This window comes from Juglans microcarpa x Juglans regia, chromosome 1D (assembly GCF_004785595.1).
Source record: "Juglans microcarpa x Juglans regia isolate MS1-56 chromosome 1D, Jm3101_v1.0, whole genome shotgun sequence".
NCBI lineage: Eukaryota > Viridiplantae > Streptophyta > Magnoliopsida > Fagales > Juglandaceae > Juglans > Juglans microcarpa x Juglans regia.
This window is the reverse complement of record NC_054594.1, coordinates 13,649,967-13,670,071: the sequence shown is the minus strand read 5'-3', so window position 1 is coordinate 13,670,071 and position 20,105 is coordinate 13,649,967. Positions and strand designations below refer to the sequence as shown.

Sequence of the window (20,105 nt, the reverse complement as noted above, 5' to 3'; positions counted from 1 at the left end):
CTTTTCCATGTAATATATATCTTTGGAAAGTTGGGTAGTGTTGGATATAAAATATGCAAGGACATGTAAGGACCCTAAGGGAAATGCTAAGTGCATCGAAAGGGTCAACAGATAATGTACACTACTATGCATTTTGTGTGTATTTTTTTAAATATTAAAAATAAAAAAATAAATAACAAAATGCGTGCACATTATCGACGCACCCTTCAATTCCCGTAGAGGTACACTTGAAATAAAAGCCCTGTAGGATGGAAAGAAAAATTGAAAAGAACAAAAAGAGAAAGTGACAAAAAAGGTCTGAGTGTTAATTACATTTTGCACCTCAATTTTCGCTCAATTCAGAGTGTATCTCTCAAACTAATAATTGTTTTAAAATAAACTCTTAAATTTTTAAAACTTCTCAATCATCTCATTCTATTTATCAACAGAATTAAATCTAACGAAAATTTACTATACATACTGCTCATATGTATAATATTCATATAACTTTTATCTAATTTCTTATCATTACTCGTATAAAATATAAAATAATATATACTATTAATTAATAATAATTTTCATCTAATTCATCTACAATGACGCGTAATGATTACGTCTACAATGACGCCTAATGATCAAGCGCTTGTATATAAATATCTCACCTCCGCCACTCACTTCTTCAGTTTCAAGGATATGGTCTTCTTTCTTCACATGGTATGCCATCTCCAAGCTTGTAGCTCCACCACCGACCCTTTAACACCGCCTCTTTTCTTTTTCCCAGTACTATTTCGAAGACGACAAACCCAAGACCCTCCTTTTCTTTTCTTTTCTTTCTCATTATTGTAGAGTTTGCTGATTAAATTGTGCTTCATTGGGATTCAGGTCATGAGATCGATCGAGAAGTAAGCTTATTTCAGGAAAATTAAAGGAGCTGGTTCCGATCATTACATACTAACTTGGAATTAGAGGTTCGTTTTCATTTGTGCTTTCTAAAAATAGTTCATGAATGGTGAAATGCCTCGTTCGTAATTGTGGTACTTATGAATTTGTCTTTTGTCTTTTTTTTTTTTTTGAAATCAAAGATCAGTTATATTCCTCAAGCAAACTGTTTACAAAGATTCCTTACAAACAACATGCTCAATACAACTTGGAATACATTCAAGAGAGTATGAATCTTCTACACAATTAAGGGCATCATTGGCTAGCAAGTGAGCAGCCATATTAGCATCCCTCCTTATGTGTCTAATGCTCCAGCCAGGGAAAGAATTCAAGATAGCTTTAGCATCTTCAAGGATTAGACCACCTTGGCTCCAGTCCCTGACTGAGTTCTGCATCTGTTGAACCACCTGCAGCGAGTCCCTTTCAAGGACAAAGTTTGTAACTCCAGAGTCCTTGCAGAAAAGAATTGCCATCAACATTGCATAGGCTTCAACAGTAAAAGGTGAAACTCTTAAGCTTCTTCTTGACCTGATTGTTCCCAATACCATACCTTGGCAGTCTCTAAGAATGGCTCCGATGCCTAACACTCCCAATGACTCATTTGAAAGCAGCATCCCAGTTAAGTTTGTATTTCCCTTCCAGAGGTTTTTTCCACGTAAGGTTATCTTCAGGACAGGTTGCAGCAACAAGAGAACTGACTTGGACCTTAGTAGCTTTGAACAACCTTGTTTCCTCATTGGCCTTATGGAGTATAGAGTTGGGATGTCTGAGTTCCTTGCCATGCACTACTTCATTTCTTCTATTCCATATGAGCCTTGCAATTAACCCCACATAACCCACTGAATTTTTAAGTGACCCTCATTGGAACCCCACCAAAACTTCCTCAAGAGTTGGTCTAGCCTCTTTCTGATGGATTGAAGGAGGAGGAAGATGCCCATGGTATAGGTGGGGATGGCTTGCAAAACTGCTTGAGGAAAGTCTCTTTTCCTGCTACTGAGAGGCATGTTGTCTTCCAATTTGTGATCTTTGCCCAAGCTCTATCAATAAGGCTGTGAAAGGCTGCAGTTTTGGCTCTGCCAACCATGGTAGGGAGCCCCAGATATTTTTCAAAGGAGCCTGAAGTCTTGATCCCAGCAATTCTCAAGATTGTTTTCTGGTTTTCAAGTGGGGTGTTTTTGCTAAAGAAGATAGAGGATTTTTTCTTGTTGAGTACCTGTCCAGAAGCACTTTCATAGGTGCCAAGAAGCCTCATCAGGTTGCTCCACTCAAGAGAGTTTGATTTACAGAAAACTAAGCTGTCAACTGATGAATTTGTCTTAATTATAAGTAATTTGCATGTTGAGTGTTTATTTTTTATTTTTTAGTTTTGGATCTAAGATGCTTTATTGTTGATTAACTATAAATGTTTTTAAAAAATAAATCATATAAAATATATTATTTATATCAACATACGTATGATGGAGTGGGATGCAATCTTGGACATTTTTACATTCTGAAAAGGAAACCAACTTCGTTATCCGAAGTATATATCTAATGTCTCGTAATTTCTTATTTTTCCTATTAATTATTAATTTCTTGCATTATTAAAGTGTATAAAAGCTTATTATATAGAAATGGTTAATAATCTTGGCTTTCTTGCGTAGCTCCTCACATTAATTAGCTAGCAATTAGAAGAAAAAAACATTACTCAATTTGGAAGAAAATAAACTATCATTTCCTATGATCTCTCACGGAAGAAATGATACCTGAAGATAGAGGGTCATGTTTGGTATTTCAAAGAATTAACAATCACTTTATTGTCAATTTTAATTGTTTATTAATAAGAAAACTTCTGTTTTGTTTAGAACGTTGATCATTTAGTCGTGTTTGAAGAGGAATCTATATACTCTGTAATCTATATATATAGGATTTGCGCGTTAATAGAAAAATGTTGAATGTGACATCAACGACATGAATGCTTGTGGCTAACATAGGATTTTTTGGAGTACTGATCTGTTGCTTTGCATTGAGGCCTCCGCAGCTACTAATCACAATTGTGCGGCATACAAAGTCCATCACTACAATGGATCCTAAAATCTATAAAGCGGCGGCGAAAGGCAACCTGCAGGACGTCTTGGAACATGGAAGTCGCGATCAACTTGATAAGTTTTTAACAGTTAATAAAAATACAATCCTACATATTTGCATTTTAAGTATCCTCGTCGAAGAAAAGTTTCCCGCCACTGGAGGAACCGACCCAGTCTCAGCGGCAAGATTTGTGGAAGATGTACTGAACAGGTGTCCGTCACTTTTATTGAAAGCCAACGCGAAAGGCGATACTCCGTTACATGTGGCGGCAAGGTATGGGCATGCTTCCATTGTTAAAGTCCTGATTGAACATCAAAAACCCCAACATCAAGATCTCGAAAGTGGAGGAGTCGTTGAAGCTACTAGGGAGATGATTAGGAAGCAGAACAAAGGGGGAGAAACGGCCTTGCATGAGGCTGTACGTGAGAATCACATTGACGTGGTAAAACAGTTACTAATGGAGGTAGGTCCAGGATTTTCTTTTGGTGCTAATGCTGCTGGTGAGACCCCACTTTACTTGGCTGCCAAGGGACACTTTCCAGATTTGGTGTCAGAAATTTTAAACAATTTGAACTCACCAGCTTCTGATGGACCCTTCGGTACAACGGCTTTGCATGCTGCAGCATTTCGGGATGATGAAGGTATTGCCTATTTAATTTATATTTTCCGCATTGTAGAATATGATTTGGTTAAGAAAATATTTATGTGGTGGTATCAAATATGATATGACATCGAATTCATGAAATTTTATCCTGCATTTGCCTTTTGTAAATACAAATTTTATTTCATGAAATTACTAAATTTTATCCTTCATTTTTGCGTTTTTCTTTCTCCTAACATCTTTCCATTTAACTTCTTTTAGGAATGAGTAATAAGATTTTGGAAAGATACGGACGCGATCTATGTAAACAAGCAGACCAAAATGGTTGGACTCCGCTTCACATGGCTGCATACATGGACAACTTTAAGCCAGCAAAACTATTGCTGGAATCTGATAGAGAGGTAGCATATAAGAAAGACGCAGAGGGTAGGACAGCTCTTCACATTGCAGCTCTACGCAACAACAGCTTGGTGACGGAAGTGATTATATCAATGTGTCCGGATTGTTGCGAAGTGGTTGACAATGAAGGCCGCAATGCACTCCATCTCGCCGTGATGACCAAATTGCGGCCAGATGTAGCGCTAATCATCCAAGATAATTCGTCTCTCCAGAATCTTTTGAATCAGAAGGACAACGAGGGGAATACACCTCTCCATCTCTATTGCAATTCTGATGGTTACCACGAGCGTGTCCTGACTTCTCCAAGAGTTGACAAAATGGTCTTCAACAAAGAGAACCAGACTGCTTATCAAATCTTAAGAAGTAAAGGCTTTCAAACTGGTGATGATCAATTTAAGGTAACGTAATCTTTTATCTTTCTAACTGTATTTTCTCACTCCGAGCACAATATTTACCATTATTTCCCTTCGTTTGGCCCACAAAGTCTCTAAATCAGTGTGAAGAAGAGTTTGAAATAAAATGTCATGTTAATTGCAATCGACGTAGACATTAGGTTTTGTAATAATCAATTTTGCTTTAGTATTGTGTTTTACTTGTTTCGGGTTATAGGGCGTGGGTCCAATTCCAATAGAAACCGGACCCGGTCCAAATCCATCCAAGCTGAATCCTTTTAGGTTATGACTTTAATTTGAAGATGATGTGACAAAGAAACCACAACCTTTCCTTTGATGTACAATGTCGTTATGACACAAATTATAATTATAAACCTAGCTAACATCGTTATGACACAAACTTTCAAGAACATGTTCCTATAATTCTGGCATACATAACTTGTTTCGTTTCAAAACATATTTGATTTGATATATCTTCTTTATAGTGATGCATCTTGGGAATGATAATATTTTTCTATTCATTTTATAACTGCTAAATGTTTTTTTGTAAGATGCATTTAAATATGAAGTTAACTGTCTTTATATATTCTGATTTTTGTCATTCTTTTTTACCGAGCCACTTTGCTTTGTCAAACAAATATTCTTTGGATTTGTTTTCTTTTCTCGCTTTCTTTCAATCTATAGAAAAATACTGAATACTCACGGTCCAGCCCAATAAATATTTTACAGAAGATGAAGAACATTTTTGAAGACACAGAAGATTATAGGTTCTTTAACTATGGACGAGCATTAGAAGTTGGGTATGCTGACATTAATATGAAGGAGCCGAATGGGGAGGATGTGAAGTTGAAGCAGGAGAGGGAGAAAAAGATGGAAGAGGAGGATAAAGCGGCTCAAGTCCATTTGGTTGCTGCTGCACTCATTACAACCGTGACCTTTGCAGCAGGCATTAACATGCCGGGGGGTTTCATTGGTGGAGATGATCATCCACATCCAGGCTCTGCAGTTTTGGAAAAAAGTGTTGCTTTCAAAGTATTCATCATTACAAACGCCTTAGCGTTGATGCTATCTAGTTCTGCTGTCTTTATCCACCTATTTATTCCGCTTATGCCTTCTGAGGACTTGTTCAAAACGCGCACATGTTTTCTTCAACTGGCCTTTTGGTTTCTTCTTTCCTCCATGGCACCAATGGTTTTGGCCTTCGTGACAGGTACATATGCTGTGTTGGAGCATTCACATATTGCCATTCCCACTTGTATTATCTGCTTATCCTTTATTCCCATCCTTCTTTATATATTTCATAAAATAAGGGGCAATGTCCTATGACTTACCACTATGCAGAGATGTTTATGATCTAATCAATATAATATTAAGAGTATGGAAATTTTTTCTTTTAAGATAAATGTCATTGTTTATAGGGTTTAATTGCAAATTTAGTAACAACGCTGCAGCATACAGAGGCGCCATCATTGCAATGGATCCTAAAATCTATAAAGAGGCAGTGAAAGGCAACCTGGAGGTCTTGGAACATGATATCTCCCATCCACTTGATGGGTTTTTAACAGTTAATCAAATTACAATCCTACATATTTGCATTTCAAGTATCCTCGTTGAGGAAGAGTTTCGGAATCAAGTATCCTCCTTGATGGGTTTGGAACATGATATCTCCCATCCACGTGCAGCGCTAATGATCCAAGATAATTCGTCTCTCCGGAATCTTTTGAATCAGAAAGACAACCACGGGAATACACCTCTCCATCACTATTCCAAGTGTTTTTGGTACCACGAGCGTCTCCTGAATTCTCCAAGAGTTGACAAAATGGTCTTCAACAAAGAGAACCAGAATGCTTATCAAATCTTAACAAGTAAAAGCTTTCCAACTGATGATGATGATGATAAGGTAACGTAATCTTTTATCTTTCTTCAAAAAATAAAACTATATACTTAATATGAAGTTAACTCTCTTTATATATTCTAAGTTTAGGCCTTATTTTATACCAAGCAGCCCTGCTTTCTCAAGCAAATATTGTTTGGATTTGTTTTCTATTTTTGCTTTCTTTCAATCTATGGAAAAATATGGAATACTCACAATTCAGTCCAATATATATTTCACAAAAGAAGATGAGGGCTTTTGTAGAGAGGGAAGATAATGGCCTTTTCCAAATGCATGATCGACTATTAGAAGTCGGGTATGATGAAATTGAGAAGAAGACACAAGAGACAGAGCGCCAGGAGATGGAGATGGAGGCGAGGAAGAAAATTGGAAGGAAGAAAAAGATGGAAGAGGAGGATAAAGGGGCTCAAGCCCATTTGTAGTTGCTGCACTCATTACTACCGTGACCATGCCCGGGGGCTTCGTTGGTGGAGATGATCATCCACATCCAGGCTTTGCAGTTTTGGGAAAAAGAGCTGCTTTCAGAGCATTCGTCATTACAAAAGCCCTATCGTTGAATTCTCCAGGAGTTGACAAAATGGTCTTCAACAAAGAGAAGAAGACTGCTCTTCAAATCTTGAAGTAAAAGCTTTTCAACTGTTGATGATAAGGATAAGGTAACGTAATCTTTTATCTTTCTTCAAAAATAAAAATTATATACTTAATATTTAGTTTTTTTCAATAAGATATGCTGAGGAAAAGCGAAACCAAAGGAATTCTTAGAATCATAAAATTAAACTGATTTATGTATCACATCAGATAATATATAAATCACTTTGATGTGGTTTAAATTTTAAATTTTAAATTTTAAATTTTAAACTGATTTAAAATTAAAATGAGTTTATCTATTTCATCAATATTATATATCTGAATCTAATAAATTTAAATATAATCAAATCATTTCTAAACGGAAGGGAATAGCAATAAATCTAATTAAAAAAGTATACTTTTTTTTAATAGATTGTTTTGGTCTGATGTCGAGTCTCTTGACTCTTGAGATAGTATATTCATTTTGTCTTAATTTTCTACTGAAACTCGGCTAGCTTAGCTTCGCTTTACAACCTTTGAAGAATATATAAACTTAACAAAATGCCGTTCTGTAATTTTATTTTGGTCTAAAATTATTTTGATAAAAAAATGAAACGAAGTCGTCTTCTTTTTTTTTTTCCTCATTGCAGCTTCGTAGAAAGAAAAGAAAAATACTTTGTCATTTGTAATAACTATTAATGAAATTTTCTTGGAGAAAAAACTACTCACTTTTTTTAAACTATCAATCGATCTTTTCTTTTTCAACTTCTCCCATATTGAAAATGTATACTTTTTTCGCTCTTTTGAAAGATTTTTAAGCCATACATTTTTTTTTTTTTAAACAGGGGAGGACCTCTGTGATTTATTGCAAATGACCCCCTTTATGGTAGGGGAAAACCATTATAAAGTTCCTATTACACCCAGCAAAGCCAGTACCGAAAGCAGAAACACCAGGCAAAAACACCAAAAAAAAAAAAAAAAAAAAAAAAAAAAAAAAAAAAAAAAAAAAAAAAAAAAACCATGGCTATACCATCCGAATAGTGGGACACCCATTTTTTTTCCAGACGCATGATGCCTCTGAGGAGAGAAGGCAACTCCCGATTGGACCCCCACAACCTGCTAGTACCTTCCGCCTCCCAACCTTGCTAGATAGTCCGCAGATTTATTCCCTTCCCAGAAAATATGAGAGAAATGAACATTAAGGCCTTGTGAAATCACCATTACCTCTTCTAAAAAATCCTCAAGGTATCAGTTTGCACATATTTTTTTTCTTAGCCATTGCACTACCAGCAAAGAGTCTAACTCAACATCTATATCAATTATGCCTATCTCATTAACCAACCGAAGTCCATGCAGTAGACCCATTAGCTTCGCATAGTTGTTGGTACCGAAGCCATACTTCAAGAATCTCAATTGCTATTGAATTCTTGAAAGCAAGCTTTTAGCTTCCATATATCTTAAGTGATTTGTTATATATTTATGACCAACCACAACTTTTATTTTTCACTTCAAGCACAATATTTACCATTATTTTTCCTTTAGTGTGATGCTTCCTCGTAGAAGAAGAGTTTGAAATAAAATGGCATGTCTCTAAATTAGTGTGAAGCTCCCTCTTAGTAGAAGAGTTTGAAAATAAAATGTCATGTTAGATGCAACCGAGGTAGGCATTAAGGGTCTGTAGTATTCAATTTTGCTTTCGTATAGTCATTATTTTATATATTCTGTTTTTAGTCATTATTTTATGCTGAGCCATGTTGCTTTCTCAAACTAATAATCTTTGGGTTTTTTTTTTTTTTTCTCACTTTCAATCTATATAAAAATACCAAATACTCACGATTCAGCCCAATAAATATTTTACAGAAGAAGGTGATGGATTCTCGAAAAGATAAAAAAAAATTTAGGTTCCTCTACTGTGGACAAGTATTAGAAGTTAGGTATGATGAACTTGAGAAGAACATGATGCCGCAGGAGGAGGATGGGGAGTTGAAGCAGGAGAGGGAGAAAAAGAGGGAAGAGGAGGAGGGTAAAGCGGCTCAAGCCCATTTGGTTGTTGCTGCACTCATTACAACCGTGACCTTTACAATGGGCATTACCATGCTCGGGGGCTTCATTGGTGGAGATGATCATCAACATCCAGGCTCTGCAGTTTAGGAAAAAAGTGTTCCTTTCAAAGTATTCATCATTACGAACCCCTAGCATTGATGCTATCTAGTTCTGCTATCTTTATCTACCTATTTATTATGCTTATCCATTCTAAATACTACTTAGAAAAGCGCACAATGTAATACTCTGCTATTTTTTTAGCGTATTTATTTATTTTATGTGGAATATTTTTTTTTTCTATAATTAATTTAAATATTATTGTTCTTGTTTTAAAAATTTATCGAATTTTTCTCGTTGGATTTATTTTATAATTTTTAAGTTGTGAAATTTATTTGGATGTGCTTTGGTGTTATTATTTAATGTTTGTTTTTAAATTTGCGTTTTGCTTTAATGAATAATTTTATTGTTGGACTTTAATTGTTATTGTTATTTTATTTTTTTCTTTTTCTTTTTCTTTTCTGTTTTTTTTTTCTCCCACGCACGGCACTACACGGTGCACGTCTATCTCTTTTCTTTCTCTTGGGTTTTCTTAGCACCCGTATATTTTCACACTTACACCCTAGACCTTCGAAACTACCCTGTGCCGTCGCTGCCACCAGCCTCCAGAGTTCACCATCGTGCAGCCCCTCCTAGTTCGACGTCAACTTCCATCTCCACGCACGTAAAACCGACGCCACCGTTAGCGTCCTTCACCTAGGCTCAACGCCTCTCTGTGCGCCATCGTGTCCGTCTTGGCCTCAGCCGCAGCAGCATGCCGTTACCGTGAGAGCGTCCCGCTCATACAAGGAGGTAAGCAACCGCAGGAAACCATTGCACCACGTGAGACGCTGAGCAAGCGGATCGCATAGCAAGAGACTCGCCGCGCACGGCCAAAAGCCATCCTGCATCTTCACGGTTTTATCCAACTGTCTCCTGGAAAACCGCAGCCTCCCAAGGAAGTCAAGTTGCCGCTTGCTCCTCCTCAACGCTGCCATGCGCCGCCACCGTGACCCAGCCGTGAACCCGTAGCCTTCGATAGCCATCTTGCAGCCTCTGTTTTTCACTCCCGAAACAGAGGATGGTTCTCCTCCTACCATGAGCCATTGCAACCTTTAACCACCGTGAGCTTCTTCACGTTGCGGCTCCAGAAACCGCCGGCGAGGTTTTGTGTCACCCCAGGTCCGCCTCTTGCCACCCCGCCGCACGGTATCTCCCTCTCTGTTTTCTGTCTCTCACGTTGGTTTACTCTCCCGTAATGTAAGGCCCTGCCTCTTCATCAAAGTGGCCCGGATCAGTGCGTGAAAATGGCCCAGCCATTTTCGTGTTTAGTGAGAATCCTGAACGACGTCGTTTTTGAGGTGAGTGTTTTCTCCTTCAACTTCCGTTTCTTTCCGCATTTCTCTGTTTCAGTTTTAGTTTCTCCCGCATCTCTCTCGCGCACGTCTCTCTTTTCTTTTCGGTTTCATCTTTATTTCCTGTTGTTGGCATTAGTTTGAGTTTCCGAATCCCATGCCCTAGACCTCCTCACGTGGATTTCTGTTGCTGCGTTGCTTCTGGTTTCCCGAGTGTTGCCGTCTGCTATACTCTGTTTTTCCTCCATTTTTGCATTTTGGTTTCCGTCTGCAACTCACGGGCATCAATTCGCATCCCCTCCATTTTCGATTGGTAAGGGTTTCTTTCTCATCCAAGTATCGGTTTCTCCTTCTGTAACCGTGCGATTTCTGCTTCTTAGTTTTGGGTTTGGTTTATCTTCTTTTTGATGCAATATCTGTTTTGGCTGTGAGTTTGAGTAGTTTTTGTGAGTTTTTCTGGTTGTTGCGTGGTGAGTATTTCGGGTTGGTGTTTTGTCCTAGGTTTGGATTATTTGAAGCTTCATTGTAGTGGAATTGTTGGACTGGTGGTGGAGAAAATATTTGGAAGTGTTAGTTTATACTTTATGTTATGGAGTTGGGAATGGAAAGAAGAGTGCTTTGTGTAGTGTAAACTGGTTTTGTTGGCAAAATCTGCGTACTTCGCTCGAGCAGACTGTCGAGCGCGATTCGAGCGAACAGCCAAATGAGCATTGGCTTGAGCGGAGTGTCGAGCGAGACTCGAGCGAACCTCTCTGACTTGCATTCGCTCGAGCGGAGTGTCGAGCGAGACTCGAGCGAACCTCTCTGTCTTGCATTAGCTCAAGCGGAGTGTCGAGCGAGACTCGAGCGAACCTCTCTGACTTGCCTTCGCTCGAGCGGTCTGTCGAGCGAACTTGGCTCGAGCCAACTGTCAAGCCAACTTTCAGCAAACATTTTTTTTAGTTCCAAATCAGTCTCCACTTATAACCAACATACTGAGTTTAGTATAGAATATTTTGGGTCGAAGGGTGGGCTGTCCGGATTGTTATTTGGCTAGTTAAGTTTGATTAAACTCGTTGAATTATGGTCTAGAGTTTGAGTCTTGAGTTGTTAAGACCAATTGTGTATTGTTGGATTTTAATTTTTAGTTTATATTATCTTATGAATAGGTGGCGAGACGGATAGAGACCGTATCCAAGTCATAGATAATACACTGCAGGAGTCAGGTAAGTGGGGTTCCTATGCTAGGTTTTATACAAGTTAATAAGACTGAGGCTGATTTTATGAAAAACTTGCATATTTTGTGTTATGTTGGGAACTTGTGAAAATAAAGATTAACCTCGGTCACTTATCTGCATTATTCATGAAATCTGTGTGAAAAAGGAAAAAAAAAAAATATGTTTTGGCATGCATTGTGTAGACATGAGCTAAATTCTGTCATGTGGTTTCTGAAATCTGGAAAAGAGCGATATTGAGGATATGAAAAGTTGTGCATTCTTTTTTTAGAAAGAGGTTCTGGCTTTTGTGTTCAGCGTGTGTAACCGTATGATTCTGTTTTGGTACTCTGTATTATTTTGTTATAACATCTGAAAACCTTTGGCATGGTGTACTGGTTTTCGTATCTGATTCTGTCTCTGCTTTGCTCTGCTCTGCTCTGTTATGCTCTGCTCTGTTTGGGTTGGTACCAACTTCTCTGTCTCTGAGTGCACCCACTTTGGAAACAAAGTGGTTTTATTGTGGTCTTTCCTGTGTGCACACTCGGGGCTCCGAGAAGAATAAAGGAAAGATTTCACCTCTGTCTCTGCCTGGTTTGGCCACCGGGGTTAGCACAACCCTACCACGGGGGTGAAACATGGTCTCTGCTCTGTTTGATGCTCTGTTTTGATTTGATGATGATACTCAGTTTATGTTATGCCAAAGTACCATGGGTTTTACTTGTTTTAAAACCATCGCTCTGTTATTTTGAAAATATGTTCTGTTCTGCATGATAACTCTGGAAAAATATTTTGTTCTGCATACTCTCCTTGATAAATGCTCATGTTTGCACGCTAGCATATGATTTCTGCTTACTGAGTTATTAATAACTCACCCCCTATCATTATAATATTTTTCAGATGATGTGGTGAGTCCAAATGAGGACCTGGATTAGAATGCTGTTTGTGTCTAAGCTGAGGAGATGTTGGTAGAAGAAGGACTTCTGGTGTTCTTAGTTTTAATATCTTTGAGTTTTATTTATGTCTTGAGTTTAGTAAGATTTATGAAAGATTTAGTTGGTTTGTTTTGACTATCGGGAGGTTATGGACCCCTTTGATTTATTATTATAGCATTAAAGATTGTGTGGAGTTTGTAATGAGATTATTGAGAAGATTTGAGATTGTTTTCATTTATGAAGTTTTTTTTGGAGTTTATTCTTTGGATGTGTTGGGAGATATGTTTATGAGTGACAAGTAGAAATTCTCCAAGTCACCCGGATTTGGGGCGTTACACGTAAGCTCTCTCTCACCGTGCATCTCTCTCTCTCTTTCTCGTCCAGTGCATAGCCACCGAGTGCACCACCTCCCGTCGCACGCCGCGCCGTCGCACTGCACCATCTCGGTGAGTCCCTGCCGCCTCTGCATGTTTTTTGTTTATTCTGTTGTTTGTTTATCGTCTGTTTTACGTATAGGGTGCTTATATATATATTTATATATATATATGTGTGTGTGTGTATATTTATAAGTAAAGTTTTAACTTGGGCACTTACTAGTTTTAACCTAATATATATTAGGAAAGTTCACGGTTTGAGTTTCGGCTGAGAAGAAACTTTTGTGCGTTGAGTTTATATTTAATTAGGATTTTGTTTTAAGTTTTAATAAATATTATATTGTATTTTGATAATATTGTTAGTTAAAGTAAGTAAATCTATTTTTCATAAGAGGTGAGTTTTTCATGAATTATTTTAGGAAAAGTTTAGTAATCAATGTATTATTTTTATTTATAAAATATTGTTGGTATTTTAGATATTTTGAATATTAATTTTTATTGAGCTCTATAAGTATCATAATACTTTTTCGATAAATTTTCTTGTCCAGTACGATTTCGATTAATTGAATATTGTTGGTCTTAGAAAATGTTGGTATTTTAGGTATTATGAGAATTTTAGGTTTTGAGGTTCTTAAAATAGGTTCTTTTAGCATTTATAAGTTTTAATATCGAAATACGTAGTTGATTAGAAATTTATGGAAGTTACATGATTATTTTATAGGTGACGATTAATATTTGTTCGGTATTTTTGAGGAAAGTTTTGAAAAGCTAAGAAGTCCAGGTAAGCGGGGTTCCTATGCTAGACTTTGCATTAAAATAAAATGAACTAAGGTCCTTCTTGGAAAATGTGCATGTTTGGTTATGAAAAGAAATCTGAAAACAACCTCAGATATTTGTTCTGCATTACTCATAAGATTCTGTTTAAGAAGAAAGTATTTTCTGTTATGACTGGTGTAGACATGAGCTTATTTCTGATATTCTGTTTCTGAACTTTGAAAAAGAGAGCGAATATGAAATTTTGTGCATAAAGTATGTTTTGTGATTTGATTCTGTTCTGTTTTGTACTCTGTTATAATGTGGCATCTAAAAAACCTTTGGCATGACTTTCTGACTCTGATTCTGACTCTGATATGGTGATTCTGATTCTGTTTTGCTCTGATATGTGGCCCTGTCACGGGATATAATAGTGACCTCTAGCCCTGTCACGAGAGATAATAGTGACCTCTGGCCCGCCATGGGATATAATAGTGGTTTTCTGTTCTGAGTGCAATCGCTTTGGTAATACGGTGATTTATGTTCTGCTTGGCTTTCCGCATGATGCACAACCCTACCACGGGGGTTAAACATGGTCTCTGTTCTGATATGATATGATAAGACGAAGTTGTACAGTCATGTTGTGCCAAAGGAGTCTTTGAACATGAAAAGTTGGTTTCTGAATATGAAATATTTGAGAAGTCGCTCTGATTTTCTGATAAAACGTATTTGTTATGATTTGCATATTGATACTGAAATGTTTTGTTTCTGCATTTTGTACTCTGTGAAAATGCTCATGTTTACACACTAGTATATGTCCTCTGTTTATTGAGTTGTTGATAACTCACCCCTTATCTCCATTCATTTTTCAGATGATTTTTGAATAGACCAGCTAAGGATCAGGATTATGGAGTATCGGTGAGATGATTTTTAAGCATAGTGGAGTACTCATAGAAGATTTTTGAGAAGTGGCAGATTTTATTAAGAGACTTTGTAGTATTCTGATGACGTTATATTTTGGAGTCTATAAATTTGTTGATTATCAGGTTATATGAGTTAACTCTCCGGACCCTCGGGGACGGGGCGTTACACACAAGTTGTTATGGTGACAAGCACTTCAGATCATAAACCCTTACTTGTGCATGTACTAAAGAAGAAGGGCAAAAATTGGAACAGACTGAGGGCTTTTAAATATGAGGCGAGCTGGGCTTTTGAAAAGGAGTGTGAAAAGGCCTTAAAGGAAGCTTGGAAAGGAAATTAGATCAGTCACATTTCTGTGTTATTGCAGAGGAGTGGGGCTGCTTTGCAAAGATGGAGTAAGGAGGAGAGAGGGGGGGGGGTGATAAAGAGATAGAAGCAAAGTCTAAGTTGTTACAATGGTTGCAAGCAAAAGAGAGCAGCAGCAATATTGAGGTGATAAGGAGTTTAAAAGAAGAACTAAACCTGCTATTAGAAATGGAAAACATTAAATGGAAACAAAGAGCAGAATGTAATTGGTATAAGCATGGAGATAGGAATTCAAAATATTTCCATGCTTGTGCTAATCAAAGAAGAAGGAAGAACTTTATTAGAGAAGTGGATGATGAGAATGGTAGAAGGGCTGAGGGACAAAAGGAGGTTGAAGATACTTTTACAGCTTATTTTGAGAAACTTTTTCAGTTTACTAATCTTGAAAGTGAGGACTTTGAGCAGTGTTTGGTTGGTATGGAAAGAAAGGTTACTCCTGAGATGAATGAGGCCTTGAGCATGGATTTTTCTAGGGTGGAGGTGGAGGAAGCTTTGAAACAAATGGCGCCTCTTAAAGCCGCGGGACCAAATGGGTTTGGTCCATGTTTTTGCAAGAATCATTGGGAGGTTGTAGCAGATGAAGTTTGCAATGTTGCACTTTAGGTTTTAAATGGTAATCCTTTGGAACCTACATTGAATTACACTTACATAACCTTGATTCCCAAGTGTAAAGAACCAAAGAAAGTCAATGAGTATAGACCTATAAGTTTATGCAATGTTATGTACAAAATAGTGTCAAAAACCATCTCAAACAGACTTAAAAAGACGCTGGCCAACATCATATCCCCAACACAAAGTGCATTTTTGCCTGGAAGGCTAATTAATGACAACATAATGGTGACTTTTGAGTTGCTTCATTCCATGAAAACTAGGAAAAGGGAAAGGTGGGAAGCATGGCCATAAAACTAGACATGTCTAAGGCCTATGATCGTGTAGAATGAGGTTTTTTTGGAAGTGGTGATGGAAAAACTAGGCTTCAATGAGAAATGGGTGAAGTTAATCATGAGTTGTGTCAAATCTGTTTCATACTCAGTTTTGGTTAATGGGAACCCAGGGAAGAAATTCTGGCCTTAAAGCGGCTTGAGACAAGGTGACCTCTTGTCACCCTATTTATTCACTCTCTGTGTTGAATGATTAAGCACCTTGTTGAATTTCTATGAACTTTAGAAATATACAAGAGGAGTGCACGTGGCCAAGGGAGGAACTAGTATTAATCATTTGCTCTTTGTAGATGATTGTATCCTTTTTGGTAGGGCTAAGTTAGAAGAATGGAATAGGATTAAGGAGGTGTTGAATACCTATGAGATGGCCTCAGGGCAGTTTTTAAATAAGGATAAGACCTCAGTCTTCTTTAGCAGTAACACAAGGGAAGGAGACAAGAAAATGATTATGGAAGTCAGCAAGTCAATAGCTTATGGCAGTTATGAGAGGTACTTGGGTCTTCCTGCTTTTGTTGGAAGGTCTAAGTTCAATACCTTTAGAAGAAGCTTGAAGGAGAGAATCTGGCAAAAAATCACAAGTTGGAAAAATACCTTCTTATCACAAGCTGGTAAAGATATTTATGATTAAGGTAGTGTTACAAGCCATACCTACTTACACTATGTCTGTCCTTAAGTTTTCTAAGAGATTGTGCCAAGAGATAAATGTACTTTTTTCAAAATTTTGGTGGGGTAAACAGTAGGAAGGAAAGGGTATTTTATGAAAAAAATGGGAGAACATGGGCATGCAGAAATGGAAGGGGGGCTTAGGCTTTAGGGATTTGGAGAGTTTCAACATGGCCCTACTAGCAAAGCAAGGATGGAGGCTGCTCAAAAGTCTTAAGTCTTTGGTTGCCACCATTTTTAAAGAGAAGTATTATAGGCATTCCAGTTTCTTGGATGCTAAGCTAAGCTCATTGCTCGCTTTAATGTGGAGAAGTATTTAGTTAGCAAGGGAGCTTGTTAAGGATGGGATGAGATGGACATTGGGAGATGGCAGTAAGATAAGAATCTGGGGCTCAAAATGGCTACCCACTCCTTCCTCTTTTTCTATACAATCTCCTGTTTCTGTATTCCAGGAAGATGCCAAAGTGGAACAACTTATTGATAAGCATAAGGGGGAATGGAATGAGGGAAGGATCCGAGAAATTTTTTTAGAAGAAGAGGTTGCTCAAATTCTAAGTATACCTCTGAGTCGAGGCTAGACTCAAGATAAATTAATTTGGGGCCCTTCCAAGAAGGGAACTTTCTCAGTAAGCAGTGCCTACTTTCTGCAACTAGAAAGGCTCAAGAATGAAAGAGGAGATTGCTTAGTAGGGGCTGTTATAGATGAGAGGTGGAGAAACATTTGGAATCTTGAAGTTCCAAGTGTAACAAAGTTGTTTTTGTGGAGAGCTGGAAATAACCGACTGCCTACAAAGGAGAATTTGTTTAAAAGAAAGGTAGTTGAAGACAAAAGTTGCCTAGTTTGTAGTGTAGAAACAGAAACTATTATGCATGCTTTGTGGGTTTGTCCAGCAGCCAATGACATATGGGCTGAGGTTGGAGGTTGTGTGCAAAAATGGGGAAGAACAGAAGAGGAGTTTCTATTGTTATGGGGGAAGTTAATGGGAAGGTTGAGCATGAAGAAGTTAGAAGATATGGTTGTTTTACTTAGGAGAGTTTGGCTACACAGGAATGAGTTTGTTTTTGAGAAGAAGCTAGGCTGTCCTAAGATACTGGTGAAGACAACTTTAGAAAGTTTACTCGAGTTCAAGGCAGCTCAGATTCTCACAAAACAAGTGGTGAAAGGGCAAAACAACAATGCAAGGAGTGCTATGAGTTGGGAGAAACTAGAGAGTGGATGTGCGAAGGTGAATCGAGATGCTTCATTAAACTTGAAAGAGAGAAGAATGAGGGCTGGGATCATAGTTAGAGTACCGAAAGTAGAAGCTTTAGTTGCTATTTGTGATCAGAAGGCCAATGTTGACAGTTCAGTGGTGGCATAATGTTTTGCTTTGAGGATGGCTGTAGAGCTTTGCAATGAACTTAATATACACAAGGCTGTTTTTTGAAGGAAATGCAAGAATTATCATCGAGGCAGTGCAGAGTTTTGAAGAGGGAAGTTCTGTTTTTGGTTCTTTAATTGATGATATAAAGTTCTTTTTTCACAATAGATCAGATTGTAAAATTCAGTTTGCTTATATAGAAAGAAACATAGTAGCTCATACCTTAGCTAAGTCAACTTTATCTTTGTTAGAAAAAATTTGGATAGAGGATGTATTAGATTTTGTTCCAAGAAGTCTGGATAGAGATAAAAGTTGTATTACTTGACAGTTATAAATGAAATACAAAGGTATTGTTAAAAAAAAAAAGAAAAAAAAAAGAAAAAAGAAAAGCACACAAGTTTTCTTCAAATGGCCTTTTGGTTCCTTCTTTCCTCCCTGGCAACAATGGTTTTGGCATTTGTCACAGGTGCATATGCTGTGTTGGAGTATTCAAATATTGCCATTCCCACTTGTATTATCTGCTTATCCTCCGTTCCCATCCTTGTTTTTATATTTCAAAAAATAATGTGGTATGTGGGATGATCTAACCACTATGCAAATATGTTTCTGATTTAATCAATAAAAATATTGAGTATGGAACTTTTTTTTTTTTAAAGATAAATATCATTGTATATAGGGTTTAATTGCAAATTTAGTAACTTAGTTTCTGTCGGTTTCCAAAATGCCACCTCTGTTGCTTAACTTGTAAAATTTATGGCTGCAATTGCAAGCTTTTACTATGAAGCTCCGACTCCCATGTACGGAAACGCGGGAATCGTGACGGCAGGATGATGATAATATGGGTCACGCATCCTAAAGATAAGTGCTCAAGTGTGCACAACATGCAAAAAGTGCACAACAAAAGTTATAGCGGTTAATTAAAAGTTAGCCAACTAAGTACCAGAAATTTAAATATAGATTTTCAAAACAAAATACCTTTAAAAAGTTATACAATGATCTAGTATAAATATAATACAAAAAAAATACATAAACGAGTGGGAAACAAATCCCATAATCCCAAGTGACCACATGTCACTCCTACGGTGGAGTCGATCCCTTACGCTCCACATCCTTATCTGCATCAAAATCTACGATACTATAAAACGGTACCGCAGGATAAGGAATACCACATGAGATATGAATCTCAGTAAGTAACAATCTAAACAATTCAAGAGATAAAAATGCATTAATGCAACCAACATATATGCGTGCATATGATGGAATATGCATTAGACCCAAAACCTCATTTTCCGTAAAAGTAAATATTTTCTAACGCATGCCAAAATTTCATTTTGGACCAAAACATTCCATTAAAACATTTCCCGTCATTTTTCCTGAAAATGGCTCAAAACAATATTCCACCATTTTTCAAGAAAATAGTTCACATAGAATCCTTTTACCCAAAACACGCCATTTTTCCATAAAATAGCCCAACAATCCATTTTAACCGTATGTATCATGATCTCCCATAAGGACCATCCGCACACCCTGACTCCCTTCGTCACATCACGAGTAACGACCATGCGAGTGACTTCGTAACGAGCGATGTCCAGTTCCGCATCCAACACGTTCATGGCCTAGCATCCTCTAACCTCCGCCAGCAAGAGGGGTCACGGAGTTGGCACGAGAGTGTTACCATCCTGTCCAATCCCATTGTTGCCCAACGACAATCTAGGGGACGTCACTCAGTATATTTTGCTCTCGAGTGACCATATGAGCTCCACCAAGATAATCCATCTCATCTTGGGGTCATTATACACACGCTCCCAAAAACCATTTCTCACATGAAAACTCAGTTTTCAAATATACACTTAAACATGTATGCAATTATGCGAAAACTTAGTTTTTATTTACAAACATGAACATCCGTACAATTATGCAATGTACAAGACACGTCACAAATATCCAACAGCCAACAAATCCCGACATAATCCAATCACACAACAGCTTCATCCTCCAATCCAACCAGCCCCTTACTCCTTGGACTCAGTCCGGCACAACCAACCAATACACAGTAAATATGAGTTAGTGCAAAAATATATTTAAATCTCAAAAGTTCTTTGAAAAAATACTTACAGTGCTATAATATAATTTTCAAAGGATGTGTTTGAAGTGGCAACACAGTAACGAAACAGTGCAATTCGGGCTAAAGTCGTGGATCTAAAAAATCCCAATATCGAATGGGGACAACTAAGACTTGGGATGGCTATGGAAGGACTTAGAGGTGTTGGTAAAACTATTGGTAGTGGTGGTTGGCCGTGGGTGGCGGTTGAAGGCCAAAACACCC

The 20,105-nt window shown here is 37.6% G+C and overlaps 1 protein-coding gene across 1 annotated transcript; it reads left to right on the top strand.

The window, feature by feature from the left end:
- The first annotated feature begins 1,804 nt into the window (after positions 1 to 1,804).
- On the top strand, positions 1,805 to 17,779 carry LOC121265863. Its single transcript, XM_041169555.1, has 9 exons — positions 1,805 to 2,173; positions 2,892 to 3,626; positions 3,848 to 4,383; positions 5,107 to 5,587; positions 5,829 to 6,277; positions 15,187 to 15,347; positions 16,068 to 16,266; positions 16,871 to 16,973; positions 17,073 to 17,779. The coding sequence occupies exons 2-9, from the start codon at positions 2,981 to 2,983 to the stop codon at positions 17,777 to 17,779; spliced, it is 3,282 nt and encodes a 1,093-aa protein (XP_041025489.1). The 5' UTR covers positions 1,805 to 2,173; positions 2,892 to 2,980.
- Positions 17,780 to 20,105: the final 2,326 nt, after the last annotated feature.

What these genes read in the sequence shown, in the direction of transcription:
- LOC121265863 (XM_041169555.1), top strand. Translation starts at nt 2,981, where the DNA reads ATGGATCCTAAAATCTATAAAGCGGCGGCGAAAGGCAACCTGCAGGAC. An exon ending in CTGGTGATGATCAATTTAAG is followed by an intron (nt 4,384 to 5,106) that starts GTAACGTAATCT and finishes AATATTTTACAG; the next exon opens with AAGATGAAGAACATTTTTGA. An exon ending in GGTTTTGGCCTTCGTGACAG is followed by an intron (nt 5,588 to 5,828) that starts GTACATATGCTG and finishes ACAACGCTGCAG; the next exon opens with CATACAGAGGCGCCATCATT.